This window comes from Monodelphis domestica, chromosome 4 (genome assembly GCF_027887165.1).
Source record: "Monodelphis domestica isolate mMonDom1 chromosome 4, mMonDom1.pri, whole genome shotgun sequence".
NCBI classification, from domain to species: Eukaryota; Metazoa; Chordata; class Mammalia; order Didelphimorphia; family Didelphidae; genus Monodelphis; species Monodelphis domestica.
The window spans coordinates 74912300-74925224 of record NC_077230.1 but is presented as its reverse complement, the minus strand read 5'-3'; the positions used below and the strand labels follow the sequence as shown (position 1 = coordinate 74925224).

Below are 12925 nucleotides of genomic sequence, written 5' to 3'. Positions count from 1 at the left end.
TGCATTTGTTTTCAGTTTATCCATTCTCCAACAGTTGGCATGTCTCCTTTTTTATAAATATAAAATTTTTTTGTACATATTGGTCCTTTTCCTATTTAAAAAAAAAGATTTTTTGGGGTATGCATAGGCATAGTAATGATATTGCTGGGACAAAGTGTAAGCCTACTTTAGTGACTTCTTTTGCTTTTCAGAATAGCAGGACCAAGTCATACCTCCAACTAATAATGCATTATTATTGTATCTATCTTTTTGCAATCCTTCCAACAATTGTCATTCCTTTTTTAAATAACTTTTTTTTGAGGGACAAACTGTTGATTATACAGTGAAATGCAATTGTTTTCATTTCTCTACTCATTAGTTTATTTGTGATTTGTAACTTTTTTTGAATGGATATTGCTAACTTGGATTTTTTACTTTTTATAACATTTAACCATTTATTTGTATTTTGGAGAATGACTTATTTAAATCAGTTCCTTATATATATTGATATGCTTAAGTAGAGATATTTGCTTAAAATTTTTTTTTGTCCAATTAACATTTTCCTTATTGATTTTTGTTTGAAAATTGCTTTCTAATTTTATGTAATAAAATTGGTCAATTTAATTTTCTGTGATCCTCTTTATCCTTGGTTTGGTCATAAACTATTCCTTCATCCATAGTTGCAAAAAACTAACTCTTTTCCTGCTTCTCTAATTTCTTTGTGATATGTATGATTCTTTATATCCAGTGTATGTACCAATTTGGCATTTATTGTGATATATGTTCCAAGATGTTATTTTAAGCCCAATTTCTGACAAACTTTTCCAGTTTTCCCAGTAACTTTGTGAAATTGTAAGTTTTTACTTCAACAGTTAGTTGTCTTTGGTTTTGAGATTTGTTGATACTAGCCCTTTTTCCTTACCACTTTTTTGACATTATTTCCCTTGAGATTTCTTGTTTTTTTTTTAATATTAATTTTTGTTACTTTTTAAAAGAAAGTTATCCTTTGGTAGTTTTACTGATTTGGTATTAAATATTAATTTAGATATTATCCTTTTTATTATATGACCACATTTTGTTATTGTATTGTCTAACCATGAGCAATTAATATCCCTTCAATGACTTATGTATGTCTTTATTTCTATAAAGCACATTTTATAGTTTTATTCATATATCTCCTGCATGTTCCTTCAAAGGTAGGCTCTGAAATATTTTAATATTCTGTATGTAGTTCTTTTCTTTTTCTTTTTTCTTCCAGATTTTACAAAACCAAATAAAAAAAGATTGTATATAATTGAAATCACAGATCCCTTTTATGTTTAGCTTGCTTTTCCTCATATCTACATAATAAATCCTCTCCATAAGTGTTTCAGCCTCTTCTCACTAAATTAAAAATAAAAATGGTGAGCTAAAGAAATATAGATGCAAAACTGTTCAAAAACTGTTCGGATACTTTTGATAGATGTAATCAGTGAACTTCCCTTCAGGGCCAGGAGCAAGGATGCTAAAGAAACTCTTATTATAAATATAAAATATTTATTGAAATATATAAGGATAAATAAGGGATTTCTAATTCCAAGGGATTCTAAATCGACCCAAATAAACTCCCTGATTCTGAAAGGAACTGCTTCTCCTGTGTTTCACAGGCTATACTACTCTTCCCTGATCTGATTAACCCAAATTTAATACTATCTAAATAAAACTACCACTATTATCCTTATAAATCTTATAAATATATTTTATAAATATATTTATAAATATATTATCCTTATAAATCTTAACTTCACCTTCATATTATAAAATACCTGGTTGAGTCTCAACAAGAACAAGTTAGGACTCTGAGTCAGACTCAAGAGTCCACACCAAAGACCAGGTTTTTCTTTCGTCTTCTCAGAGTTAAACAATCTATAAAAACCACAATAGATATTCATTTTTTTTGTTTTACTGCTAGGGGTATTATTTTCATATATTTCCATTTTCCTTAAAGATAATCCAAATAGTAGTGTTAATAATGAACAACATTGTTTTACATTGATCTTATCATAAAGGTCTTGTATTTCTTCATTGCATATAATGTTGGCTTTTAATTTTAGTTTCTATTTATCATACTAAGGAAAAAGAAAAAAATAATCTTAAAAAACAGTGCTCCCATGTAATTATCCTTTTCTTTTTATATGTTTCATGGGCACAGATCTGCAAAATAACATTGCTTTTGGAGTCAGTTAAAAGTATTAGGTAATAAATATCTTGTGTAAGCTTACTGAAAGCATTCTCAGTACAACTATAGTAGCAGATAGGACAACAGGGATGCTGTGTACCTCTTTCTGTTTCTGCATAATTTTGATTATCTTAGCCATGTAATATTATAATAAAATAGCTAACATTTTTTGAGGAGGGGAGTGCTCTCATTCTTAAGTTTCTATAGTAAAATTCCTGAGTGATACCAAATAATTTTGTTCTTTGTAATGATTTTGACTGCTCATGTTGTCTTACCCTTTAAATTTTTGTTTTCAGTTGCTGATTGAGGAAATCTAGAATTTCTGATATGCTTTTGTTTTCTGGATTCTTTCACATTTTTTTTCTCCTTTGACTGAACTACAGTATGACATTCAAGTTTTCTACTGGTACTAGATATTAATGTAATCTTCCATTACTTTTCCACAAATCTTTAGTATTTCTTTTGAGCAATTTCTGTCATTATAATGTTGAGTGCTTCTCCTTACAATTTTTCTTGATAATTCCACCTTTTCCCATGTGTTTTTGTTATGTCAATAGCAGCCAAGGCACTGAACTGTTTATATACTTTCTGTCAAATACTGTGGAAGAAGAACAGCACTCATTCATGTTGGTTATAAAATTACTCCACTTCCACGTAATTGCTCCACTAGTTGGGATTCATGCGATTGCACTTAAAAAGTGCTTTTTGGAATTTTGCCCTAAATACGTACATCTCCTCTTCAAAGTCATTTAAGACTTTGGTGCTATTTTTGTCAACTAAATTGTTTTTTTTTTCTTCTTTTTAATATTTTGGAGAAATTTGTTTTGTTAGTTACATTAAAATTCTCATATATCACCTTTTTTCCACTCCTTGCACTAGAGAACGTAGACATTCACAAGTTTGTCTTCAAACATTAATTCTGTAGTTATATATGATGTTCTCTTGGTTCTACTCATTTGGTTTTTCCTAATTTCACGTATCTCTTTCCCTGGTTTTTTTAAAATTATGCTTATCATTTTTCATGGTGCCATAGTATTCTGTCCTAACCATATGCCTTGTTCAGTCATTCCCCAGTTGATGGACATCTCCACAATTTCCAGTTCTCTGTCACCACAAAGAACTGCTATAAATATTTTGGAACATATAAGTTCTTTTCCCTTTTACTCTGGTGATTTTGGGAAACAGACTCAACACTGGTTTTGCTGAGTCTGAGACACAGTTTTATAACTCTCTGGGCATAATTCCAGATTCCTCTCCAAAATGGTTGAATCAGTTCACAGTTCTGCCAACAATATATTAGTATTTCACGTCCTCTCAAACATTTATCATTTTTTGTTTTTTCATTTTAGCCAGTTTAATAGTTGTGAGTTGACATCTCAGAATTGTTTTGATTTGCATTTCTCTAATCAGTAATGATTTAGAACATTTTTCATATGACTATGTGTGGTCTTGATTTTTCATCAAAAAACTCTACTCATATTTTCTGACCATTTATCAATTTGGGAATGGCTCATATTCTTAAGAATTTGTCAAAGTTCTCTCTATATATGAGATATGAGACATCTATCTGAGAAACTGTCTGATACCCCCCCCCCCAATTTTCTATTTTATGTCTTAATTTTGGCTATATTAATTTTATTTGTACAAAAACTTTTAAACTCTGAAATCAAAATTACCCATTTTACATCTCACAATGCTATATTTCTCATTTATTTATAAATTCCTCTTCTCTTCATATATCTGGTAGCTAATATGTTCCCAGCACTTCTAATTTGTTTATATTTCCATTTATCTTAATACTGTATCATTTTGATCTTATCTTGGTAAATGGTATACAATATTAGTCTGTATCTAGTTTCTGTCATACTGCTTTCCAGTTTTCCCAACAGTTTCTACTAAATAGTGAATTTTATCCCCAAAACTTGGATCTTTAGTTTCATTGAATACATGGAAACTGTAATCTTTTTATATAGTTTGTTGTACTACCTTTCTATTTCTTAGTTAGTACCAGATATTTTTAATAATTACTACTTTATGTTACAGTTTAAAAATCTGGTACTGCTAGACTTTTTTTAATGTTGTTTTTCATTAATTCCTTTGATATTCTTGGTCTTTTGCTCCAAATTAATATTTTTCTAGCTCAATAAAATGATTTTTTGGTAATTTAATTGGGATAGCATTGAATTAAGTTGATAAGTTTAGGTGGGGTTGTCATTTTAATTATATTGGCTCTGCTTACCCAAAAACAATATTTATCCAATTATTTAAATCTTATTTCATTTGTGCGATAATGTTTTACAAATATATTCACATAGTTTATGGGTTTATTTTGATAAATGTACTTTTAGGTAGTTTGTGTATGATTATTTTAAATGTATTATTAATGGCTAAAATTCCTAGAGTTTTCATTAAGTGAAGGTTTTTTGTTGATTTCAAAATTTTCACTTTTTTATTAAACATTTTTTTTCAGATTTTACTAGTTCCTTGATTTATTAATTACTTAATTTAATATTTGGGATAAAAAAATTTTTTTCATGATTTCTTTACCAGCAATATTTCATTGTATGTCTTGAAACTGAAGGTATTAACAACAAAAAAACAGCATGGAACTTTTGCCTGTATTGTAATAGAGGACAATACTAGGATATTTGTGGTAATAAGAACAGGGAAGGTAAAGGCTGAATCTTACAGTTCCCCACACACACCACTTCCTGTCCCTCTCTCAACTGAATCTAATGACTTTTCTCAGAATGGTAAGCTTTAAGGGTTTTTCCAATAACTAATCTCACAATTTAGATCTTTTAACTAAAAGGGTTTATTCATTAAAGGAGAAGAGGTCAGGAGAGGGAGGGGGAAAGAGGAAAATAGGTTTCCCTAACTTCCTTATAATTTCCTGTTGATTGAAGATTCTTACAAGGTATTCAACTCAGGAAACAAAGTTAATTTCTCTGAAGGGGGATATTGACAGGAAAAAGGTTTGACTAAGTTCCTTTTGAGCTAGGCTTCAGAAGTCCTCTCAGTATTCAGTCAGGTGAACAGTCAATGACCAAGAGAGAAATTGGCTATCCCGCTTCCTTCCAGCAATCTGAGGAAAGCAGAAGTGAAGATAAGCTGCTGGGTTTCCCAACTACCCCCTGTCCAGATTCTATTGGAATCTTTTCTTGATCTGGTTGATTGGTGATTCACCAAAATTCCAGTCTCTTGGTTTTTCTTGCAAATCCATCTTGTGTTGCAATATCTTCCTTACAGTATTTAGTGAGAGCTGTTTCTAGTTTTGCTAGGAGATGGTATTGTTATGTAATGAAAGTATAGTTCGTTTCATACCCACTTGTTTGCCCACTCATCATCTGTACTAAAAATTTGCTAGCCAATGGGCTATCAGTATTTTTGATTTATTCTTATATATCTTGTTTTCCTGTGGGACCAGAACATGAAGAAGTGCTGCTGAATCAGCTGTCACCTCTGGCAAATTGAATATCATGCTGTCTTCAAGCAGACACACTGTCTTTCTCAGATTTGTAGGAGTAGTTTCATCCTACTGGCTAGGACCATGTTGGTGAACCTATGGTATGTGTGCCCATATGCCTGAGGAAATTTCTCACATGACCAGCCCCTCTTCCCAGCAGCCAAATGGGAGCACTTCCTCCCTCCCCTCTCTGGGGTAAGGCAGGGGGCTTACATGCTGCAATGAGGGTTGCAATTTGGGCACTTGGTCTCTAAAAGGTTTGATATCACTGGGCTAGGATATAAATTTCAGTCCTTGGTATTGCCAAAACCCAATTGGCTATCATTTCAATGTTCCTGCCAGGCTTTCACAGCTACTATATAGTACTTAGAGCACCCCTAGTTGCTTCCTTGCCAGTGACATAAATGACATTTGGGCTTTGGGGTTGGAATTGTTATTATCATCACTATCACTGTCACTAATACATATTTTGCAGCCTGCTTAGAGCTATTGTGCATTTTTCCATCGTCCATCGGACTATATATAATTTTGATTTTTCTAAGATAATATATTCCATGATTCACAGTCATATTTTATCTTCTGGAAAACATTAAGCAGAATAGGGTTTTGTAGCAATAAGTAGTTTGAGAATGTTGAAAATACTATGAAATATTTATAAATGCAATCTAGTTTGATCTACCCCTTCTTTTCAACTTTGGACTTAACTCATTGTCTATTTATAAATGGACTTATTTAATTGTCTATTTATAAATGGACCTCCCAATAATATATTCATGCTAAAGGGTTGAAGCAAGTTAGAAGCAGACTGTGGAGAACCTTGAATGCCATGTCAAGAAACTTGTATTTTATTAGGAAGGCAATTTATATTTTTAAGCTTTGGTTATTTTTTTTTCAGTGGTTTAAATTATAAGACTGTATGGAAGAAGAAAGTGGTTGAAGGCAGGAGATTGGTTAGGAAAGGTATTGGAATAGTTTGAGCCTGAATTAAAATGGCATTAATGGTAATAGAAAAGAGAGAATGGATTCTTCAAAGACATAATCAGTGTGATTTGGCAACTGAGTAGGTATATAGAGTGAAGGAGTCAAGGATAGCTCTAAAGCCATGCTAGTGAATTTATGGCACATATGCCAAAGATGGCATGTAGAGACCTCTCTGTGGGTACACTCAGGCCAATAGTTGGAAACCTGGCCTGGCCCTGAACACAGTGGGTGGGGCACTTGAGCCTCTCTCCACCTCCCAGGCAGACCTTGGCCCTAGCTTCATGGCTGGGAGCCTGGTCCTGTTCCCATATGCAGGGGGGTGGGACACTGCACACAGTCAGGAGGCAGGGCATGCATTTGAGGACAGAGTATGTCACACAGTGGGGGGATTGAGGCACTGCATGCAGTCTGGGGGATGGGGCATGGCATGAGGTCCCTAAAAAGTTCTAAAAGATTCTCCATTATTGCTCTAAGGTTTTAAGCTTGAGTGGTTGGTAGAAAGGTGGTACTATCAAAAGAAACAGGGAGGATTTTACGATGAAGATGACTGACTGATTCATTTTGAGCATATTTAGTTTGAGATACCAGTGGGTCACCCAGGTAGAGAGTCTAGCAGACACTGTAGATATGGGACTGATTCAGACTGGTCAATCATCTGCATAGAGGTGATAATTGAAAGTAGTGGAATGAATTAGACTGTCATGGGAGAGAGTATAGAAAGAGTGTTAAACATGAAACATGGGAAAAATTTTGAGGAGGGAAGAGGAGGAGCTAGTGAAGGTAAATGAAAAAGATTAATCATAGAGAGGAAGACCAAAGATAGTATGTTGTCAAAGAAGCATCATGAAGAGAGAGTATCGTGTTGGGGAATGATTGTAATATAAAATAATATTTAATTAAAATTTAAAATTTAATTAATAATAATATTAAATAATAAAAATATTTGTAAAAATGATACAGAAAGGTGAGGAGGAGGACTGAGAAGAGGCTATTGAATCTGGGCATTATTTTATTGATTAATTGTTTAATTATATATTGAACCTGGAGGTAACTGATGGCTTCAGAGATTGCTTTCATTGAAGTAGTAGGAAAAGGAGAGATTGAAAGGGGTTGAAGAGTGAGTGGGTAGTAAATGGAGGAGGGAAGTGTACCTCTTTTAGAAGTTTTAACATTGGAAGTAAACAGTAGGTGGAGAAGCTATTGTCACCCAACCAGCTTTAGGCAGAATTGGCTCTTTGTACCCCCAGGCTTCAGTATATTAAAGAAGTTCCTGTATTCACTCAACCTCCCAAATTCACAGTGCATTATGGCCACTAAAGAGTAAGTAGGAAAGGCTATGTATCTCTTTCTACATAGGATGAAAGGAAGACTTGAACTCCTGATGAAGGGCAAGGTTCAGCTCCAGATACACCTGGGGCAGATGAACTATGGGCTCTGTTTCATTTCCTTCTGTAAGTTCCTCAACATCTCCCACTGTGCCCTGCCCCCGGGCCAACTTCTACATCAAATGTAATGTTAATTTTCTCATTAATGCAACTTCACTGGGTAGTGTCCTACTATTTGTTGTTAAACCACTTTGTGATGTTTTTCTTTTTGGTATTAATAAGGTCTGAGAACTGACTGAGGTGCATAGATGCAGGTAAGGAAAGGACTAGGGCAAAAGGTTGTCCTACAATTGTTGAAGGCCCGAGGAACAACAGATGTTTTTACCATCCCCAGAGGGAGATGAAGTCAGAACCAGGGAAACCCCAGTGTAGGTTCTTAGAATCAAGAAAGGTAAGGAAGACCTGGGTCCACCCAGAGGTTTGGTGCTCAAGTGTTTCTTTATGTCCTTACATTCTTGCTGTGTGTAATCTTGTTAACAAAGATAATTTTTTTTTCCAGATGTAGATTTGGGATGGTCAATCAAAAGAGAAAACTTTGGGAGAGAGTCTCTCCCTTCCCCCAGAGCTCTATGGGTTAATAATCTTGAGAAGGTGGGAGAAGAAAGGACAATATGGTTTAACCTTATATTAAAATTTATCAATTCTTGCTTGTGTTTCAAAATAGTGAAGGTGGGGAGGAGAGCAGATGAAAGCACTGAGGGTGTAGCAGACTGTAAGCAGAGGATAAGGAACTACTTAGAGCAGAAGGACTTTCCCTTCCTAATAGAGGAATGTTAGAATGACTTGTTAGTTAAAGCAAGAAAATTGGTTTTTCAAATGAGAGTCTGTTTGCATATTTTTGTGGTTTTCAAGGCTTTTAAGTTTTTGATGAGTAATTGTCAGATTTTCTCTTTCTCTCTCTCTCAAGATTCTTTCTGATCACTACCAGATGCAAGATACATTAGAAAGATCTGATGAGATGATGACTGTAGCAAAAGATCTGTTTGGTGATGCTCCTCGTAGGCGCACAGGTAACTTGTTCAGCTTCAGAATGAGAGGTTTTCTTTTATTAATGGTAACATTACCACCGTATATTGAATACAGCACTTTTTCCTAACCAGCTGAACCTATAGGTTGAGTTGGTTAATTAATATGTACACTTCTCTGTTAGTTAGCCTTGGTCATTTAATTTGCTTGTATCCATTGGGAATTTCATAGCTTGGTCTAGATAAGCTCTGATGATCCTTTCAAGCCTTTCAAAGTCTGTGATTCTGCATTAGCTACAAATAGTGTAAGCTACTGGAAGACTTAATATTAGGGTTCTAAGAACTCAACTTATTTCAAGATATTTATGGGAACTATATTAGACTGTGTATATCTAGTTTTATATTTATGTGTATGTATATATGGACATGTAGTTAACAAGAAATGGCTCAACTTTCATTACAACTAATAACAACAAATAATTATTAAATTTTAATCTATGAATTAAAGCATTTTATCAGAATAAAACTCATTTTGAAACCAAAAACTTCTTTAAAAGCCTCTGTTGAAAAGTATATTTTAAAAATTGATTCTAAGGTGAAAGATAAGGGCTTTAAAAAAAGTATATTTTAGGGAAGCCTGGAGTCAGGAGGTTGTAGCCTCAGACACTTTCTAGCTGTGTGACCCTGGGCAGGCCACTTAATCCATTGCCTAGTCTTTAATGCTCTTTTGCCTTAGAATTGGTAGACTCTAAGACACAGGGTAAGGGTTTTTAAAAAGTAAACATTTAATGACTTGGACAGTGTGGAGTACTGTGAATGGAGGGTTAGCTTTGGAGTAAGGAAGATGATGTGAGTCTAAGTCTTGTTTCTGTGTGACCTTGGGCAAGCAATTTAACCTCTGAGTGTTCAAGGCAATGCTCTGAGACTATACAAGCTGGTAGTGGAAGTTTACTTATCAGGAATTCTCTATACTAGTGAGTCACAGATCCATTCTTCCCCCAGCCCCTCCAGATGATAGAAATACTGAAGACCACATTCTGGTATATTGAAATATCCTCTTCTCTGTGGGTACACATTAAGTATCTTAACCCCAAATATAAGACTTGTTCATTTTAATTTGGAACTCAGTATTTCATAAAAGAGTATTATAAATGTCTACTACAAAATGGAAAACAATCCTGTAGTAATACACAATAGTATTGAAACCAACTTAGTGAATTAACCAAATAATTGTGAATTTCTTCTTTGTCTTCTGTAGGCTATCCTAATGTCACAGTAGCTCCTGACTCTGAGATTGGTTCTTCCCCTGGCCCTGTTGTGTCGAAAAGAGACCCTCTTACTGAGTCAATCCTTACCGAATCTTCTATTGACCCTCAGGTAATGTTATCCATTCTAACTGTAACAATATATTAAATGTGAGCTTTGCAGTTAAAACTTAAGTTAAAATAGCAGCAAATGTGAAGTTGTGTCATAGTAATGATTACTCAGTTGCCCTGAAAAAAAAATAATGCATTTAATGTTTGGTATTAGTATGTTAGAAAAAATTATAAAATATAAAGAAAGACTGATTCTAAAAGTAATGCACAAGTCATTGTCATCCTTTTATAGTTATATTTCCTGTACATTATTAGTATGTTTAAATCCTAGTGGCTTTGAGAAATGAGAACTTTATTGACTTTATAGACAAATATTCCTATATCAGTTATTTGGAACCTAACTAACTGGGACCCCAAATTAGCATGGTCGTTTGCTACAACCATTTTTATGAAAGGCAAATCACAAGAAAAGTTCATACTAAAAGTATAGTTTAAAAATGTTCAGAGGGAAGGAGAGGGGACACAAATAAGGACTATAACAAATAGTTCTAAGGACTGTCCTGAATTCCGTTTATATTCAGCTCAACCTTCTAAATCTGTGCTGACCTTATAGTGACTGATGTCTTCTGAAACTACCAATGGAGCTAATGCTGGATTTTGAATCAAAAGACCTTACTTTGAACCCTGGTTCTGATGTTAGCTGTATGACCTTGGACAAGTTCCCTTTACATCTTAGCTTCAGTTTTCCTTAATTAAAAGATGGAAATAGTGATGCTTTACCACTCTATCTTGCAGGGTTATTATGGGGATAAAATAAGATAATATATTTAAACAAATTATAAACTCTGAGTAAAGTGCTATGCCATTATGTTAACAAATTCTATTTATCATGTCCTACTTATTAAATTAGTTAAATGTACTAATATTGTTTTAGAATATTTTCAGCAATAAGGGTCAAATCAAGGATTCTTTTATTGGCCAAACCCCCTTTATAATTCCATATACCTCAACAGTTCTGTGTAGTTAAGATTTTACTTCATGTGGCATTTTATAAAACTATATATAATAATGCACTTTATCTAGTAGTCAAGAAAATTCCTGTATATATCCTTCACTCCTCTAGAATATAACTGCAAATCTGGAAGTAAGTGGAGGAGGGAAAAGCCTATGAAACAAGGAGGGAAAAATATCTATCTTACAAAACCTCGCACTCTTTACCTTATATTAGAGTGGAAATAACTAATCATATGTAACAATAAATTCATGCTGTAGTAGTAATTCAGAATTAGTGAACATTTGTACATTTTTTCCAGTTTAGTAAATCCTTTCTTTAGATATTATATAAAATGGTACTTTAAACAGGATTTACCTTAGTATTTAAAGCTGTTAAAAGAAGAAAATTCTTTTAAACTATCCCTAGCCATTCCTATTATTAATTAATGTATCAATCAAGACTCATTCTTATTTATTGTCACCTTCTATGAAGACCTCTGATAGGCAGCACTTTGTCTACTTTGAAACACATTTCAAATAATATTTTTCTATAAAAGTATTCATTAATCTTCAATTCTCACAAATTTTGTCTTCCTTATGAATTCATTATTTCTCAGTGAGTAGTTTTTTTTTTTTTGCTTTGTTCAATGTACAAAAACTTCACTATGATGCAATGGTATATAAAAGCTTGCATAAGATAAATTTTCAATTTAGATACCCAGAGTATCACTGAAGGAGATTTAATTAATAAAATGTTAAAATAACTGTTATAAGTCGCTCTTACTTATAAAGTAATCTTAAAGATCAACTAGGTAGTGCAGTGGATACAGTGCCAGGCCTGGAATCAAGAGGATTTGGCTTCAAATCTGGCCTCAGACACTATGTAGCTCTGTGTCTGTGGGCAAGTCATTTGAACTTCATTGCCTAGCTCTTGCTCTTATTTCTTAGAATTGATACTAAGTAAGATAGAAGGGAAGGGTTAAAAAAAAGTAGTCTTAAGAAACTAATATTATAAGAGAGCAGGATTTTTTATTATGGCCATTCAATCAGTATCGGAAATTCAATTAGAAACATCTGTGCCATGTACAATTCTTAATCCTTTATCAGACAGTTGTCTGAAACACTGAGAAGGTTAAGTGATTTGACTGATGACAAGAGCTGGTATGTGCCAGAGGCACACATTGGATTAAAAATAAGGAATATAAGGATTGTGTTAACAAAAAGTTATAGTTGACAGCAAGGAAAGTTATTTTTCCTGTATATAAGAAAATCACATTAAACACAAAGGCACCATGGTCTAGAGCTTTTAGAGTAGCCTTTAAGGGTACTATTCAATTATAGAAGAGTGATTGATACTCATAGTAATGACCCTGTGTCTTCAATAAAAGGTTGATTGTATTCATTACCTTCTGCTTAAGAGGACCGAAAAGTACAGAATACATATTAGGAAGATTCCATCGAAATATTTAAATAATAATTTCAGCATTTAAAAAGGGCGAAGTTTTACTTAATTAAAAAACAATTCTTATTTTGGAACACTTCACGTCTTCCCTGACAATGCTGCATAAATATAATGTTGTGATATGCATTCATTTTTTTACAGACCCAAAATAAATTGAAGC

At 33.4% G+C, this 12925-nt stretch overlaps 1 protein-coding gene across 13 annotated transcripts in view; it reads left to right on the top strand.

Moving 5' to 3' along the window:
* The window catches only part of SPICE1 (spindle and centriole associated protein 1), a 72403-nt gene that overhangs the window by 32748 nt on the left and 26730 nt on the right, over positions 1-12925 (top strand). For all 13 annotated transcript variants that reach the window (XM_007493693.3, XM_007493697.3, XM_056793479.1 and 10 more), the window contains 2 exons: positions 8937-9039; positions 10253-10371. In XM_007493693.3, the coding sequence (XP_007493755.1) occupies positions 8937-9039; positions 10253-10371 (222 nt within the window). The remainder of the gene's footprint in view (positions 1-8936; positions 9040-10252; positions 10372-12925) is intronic.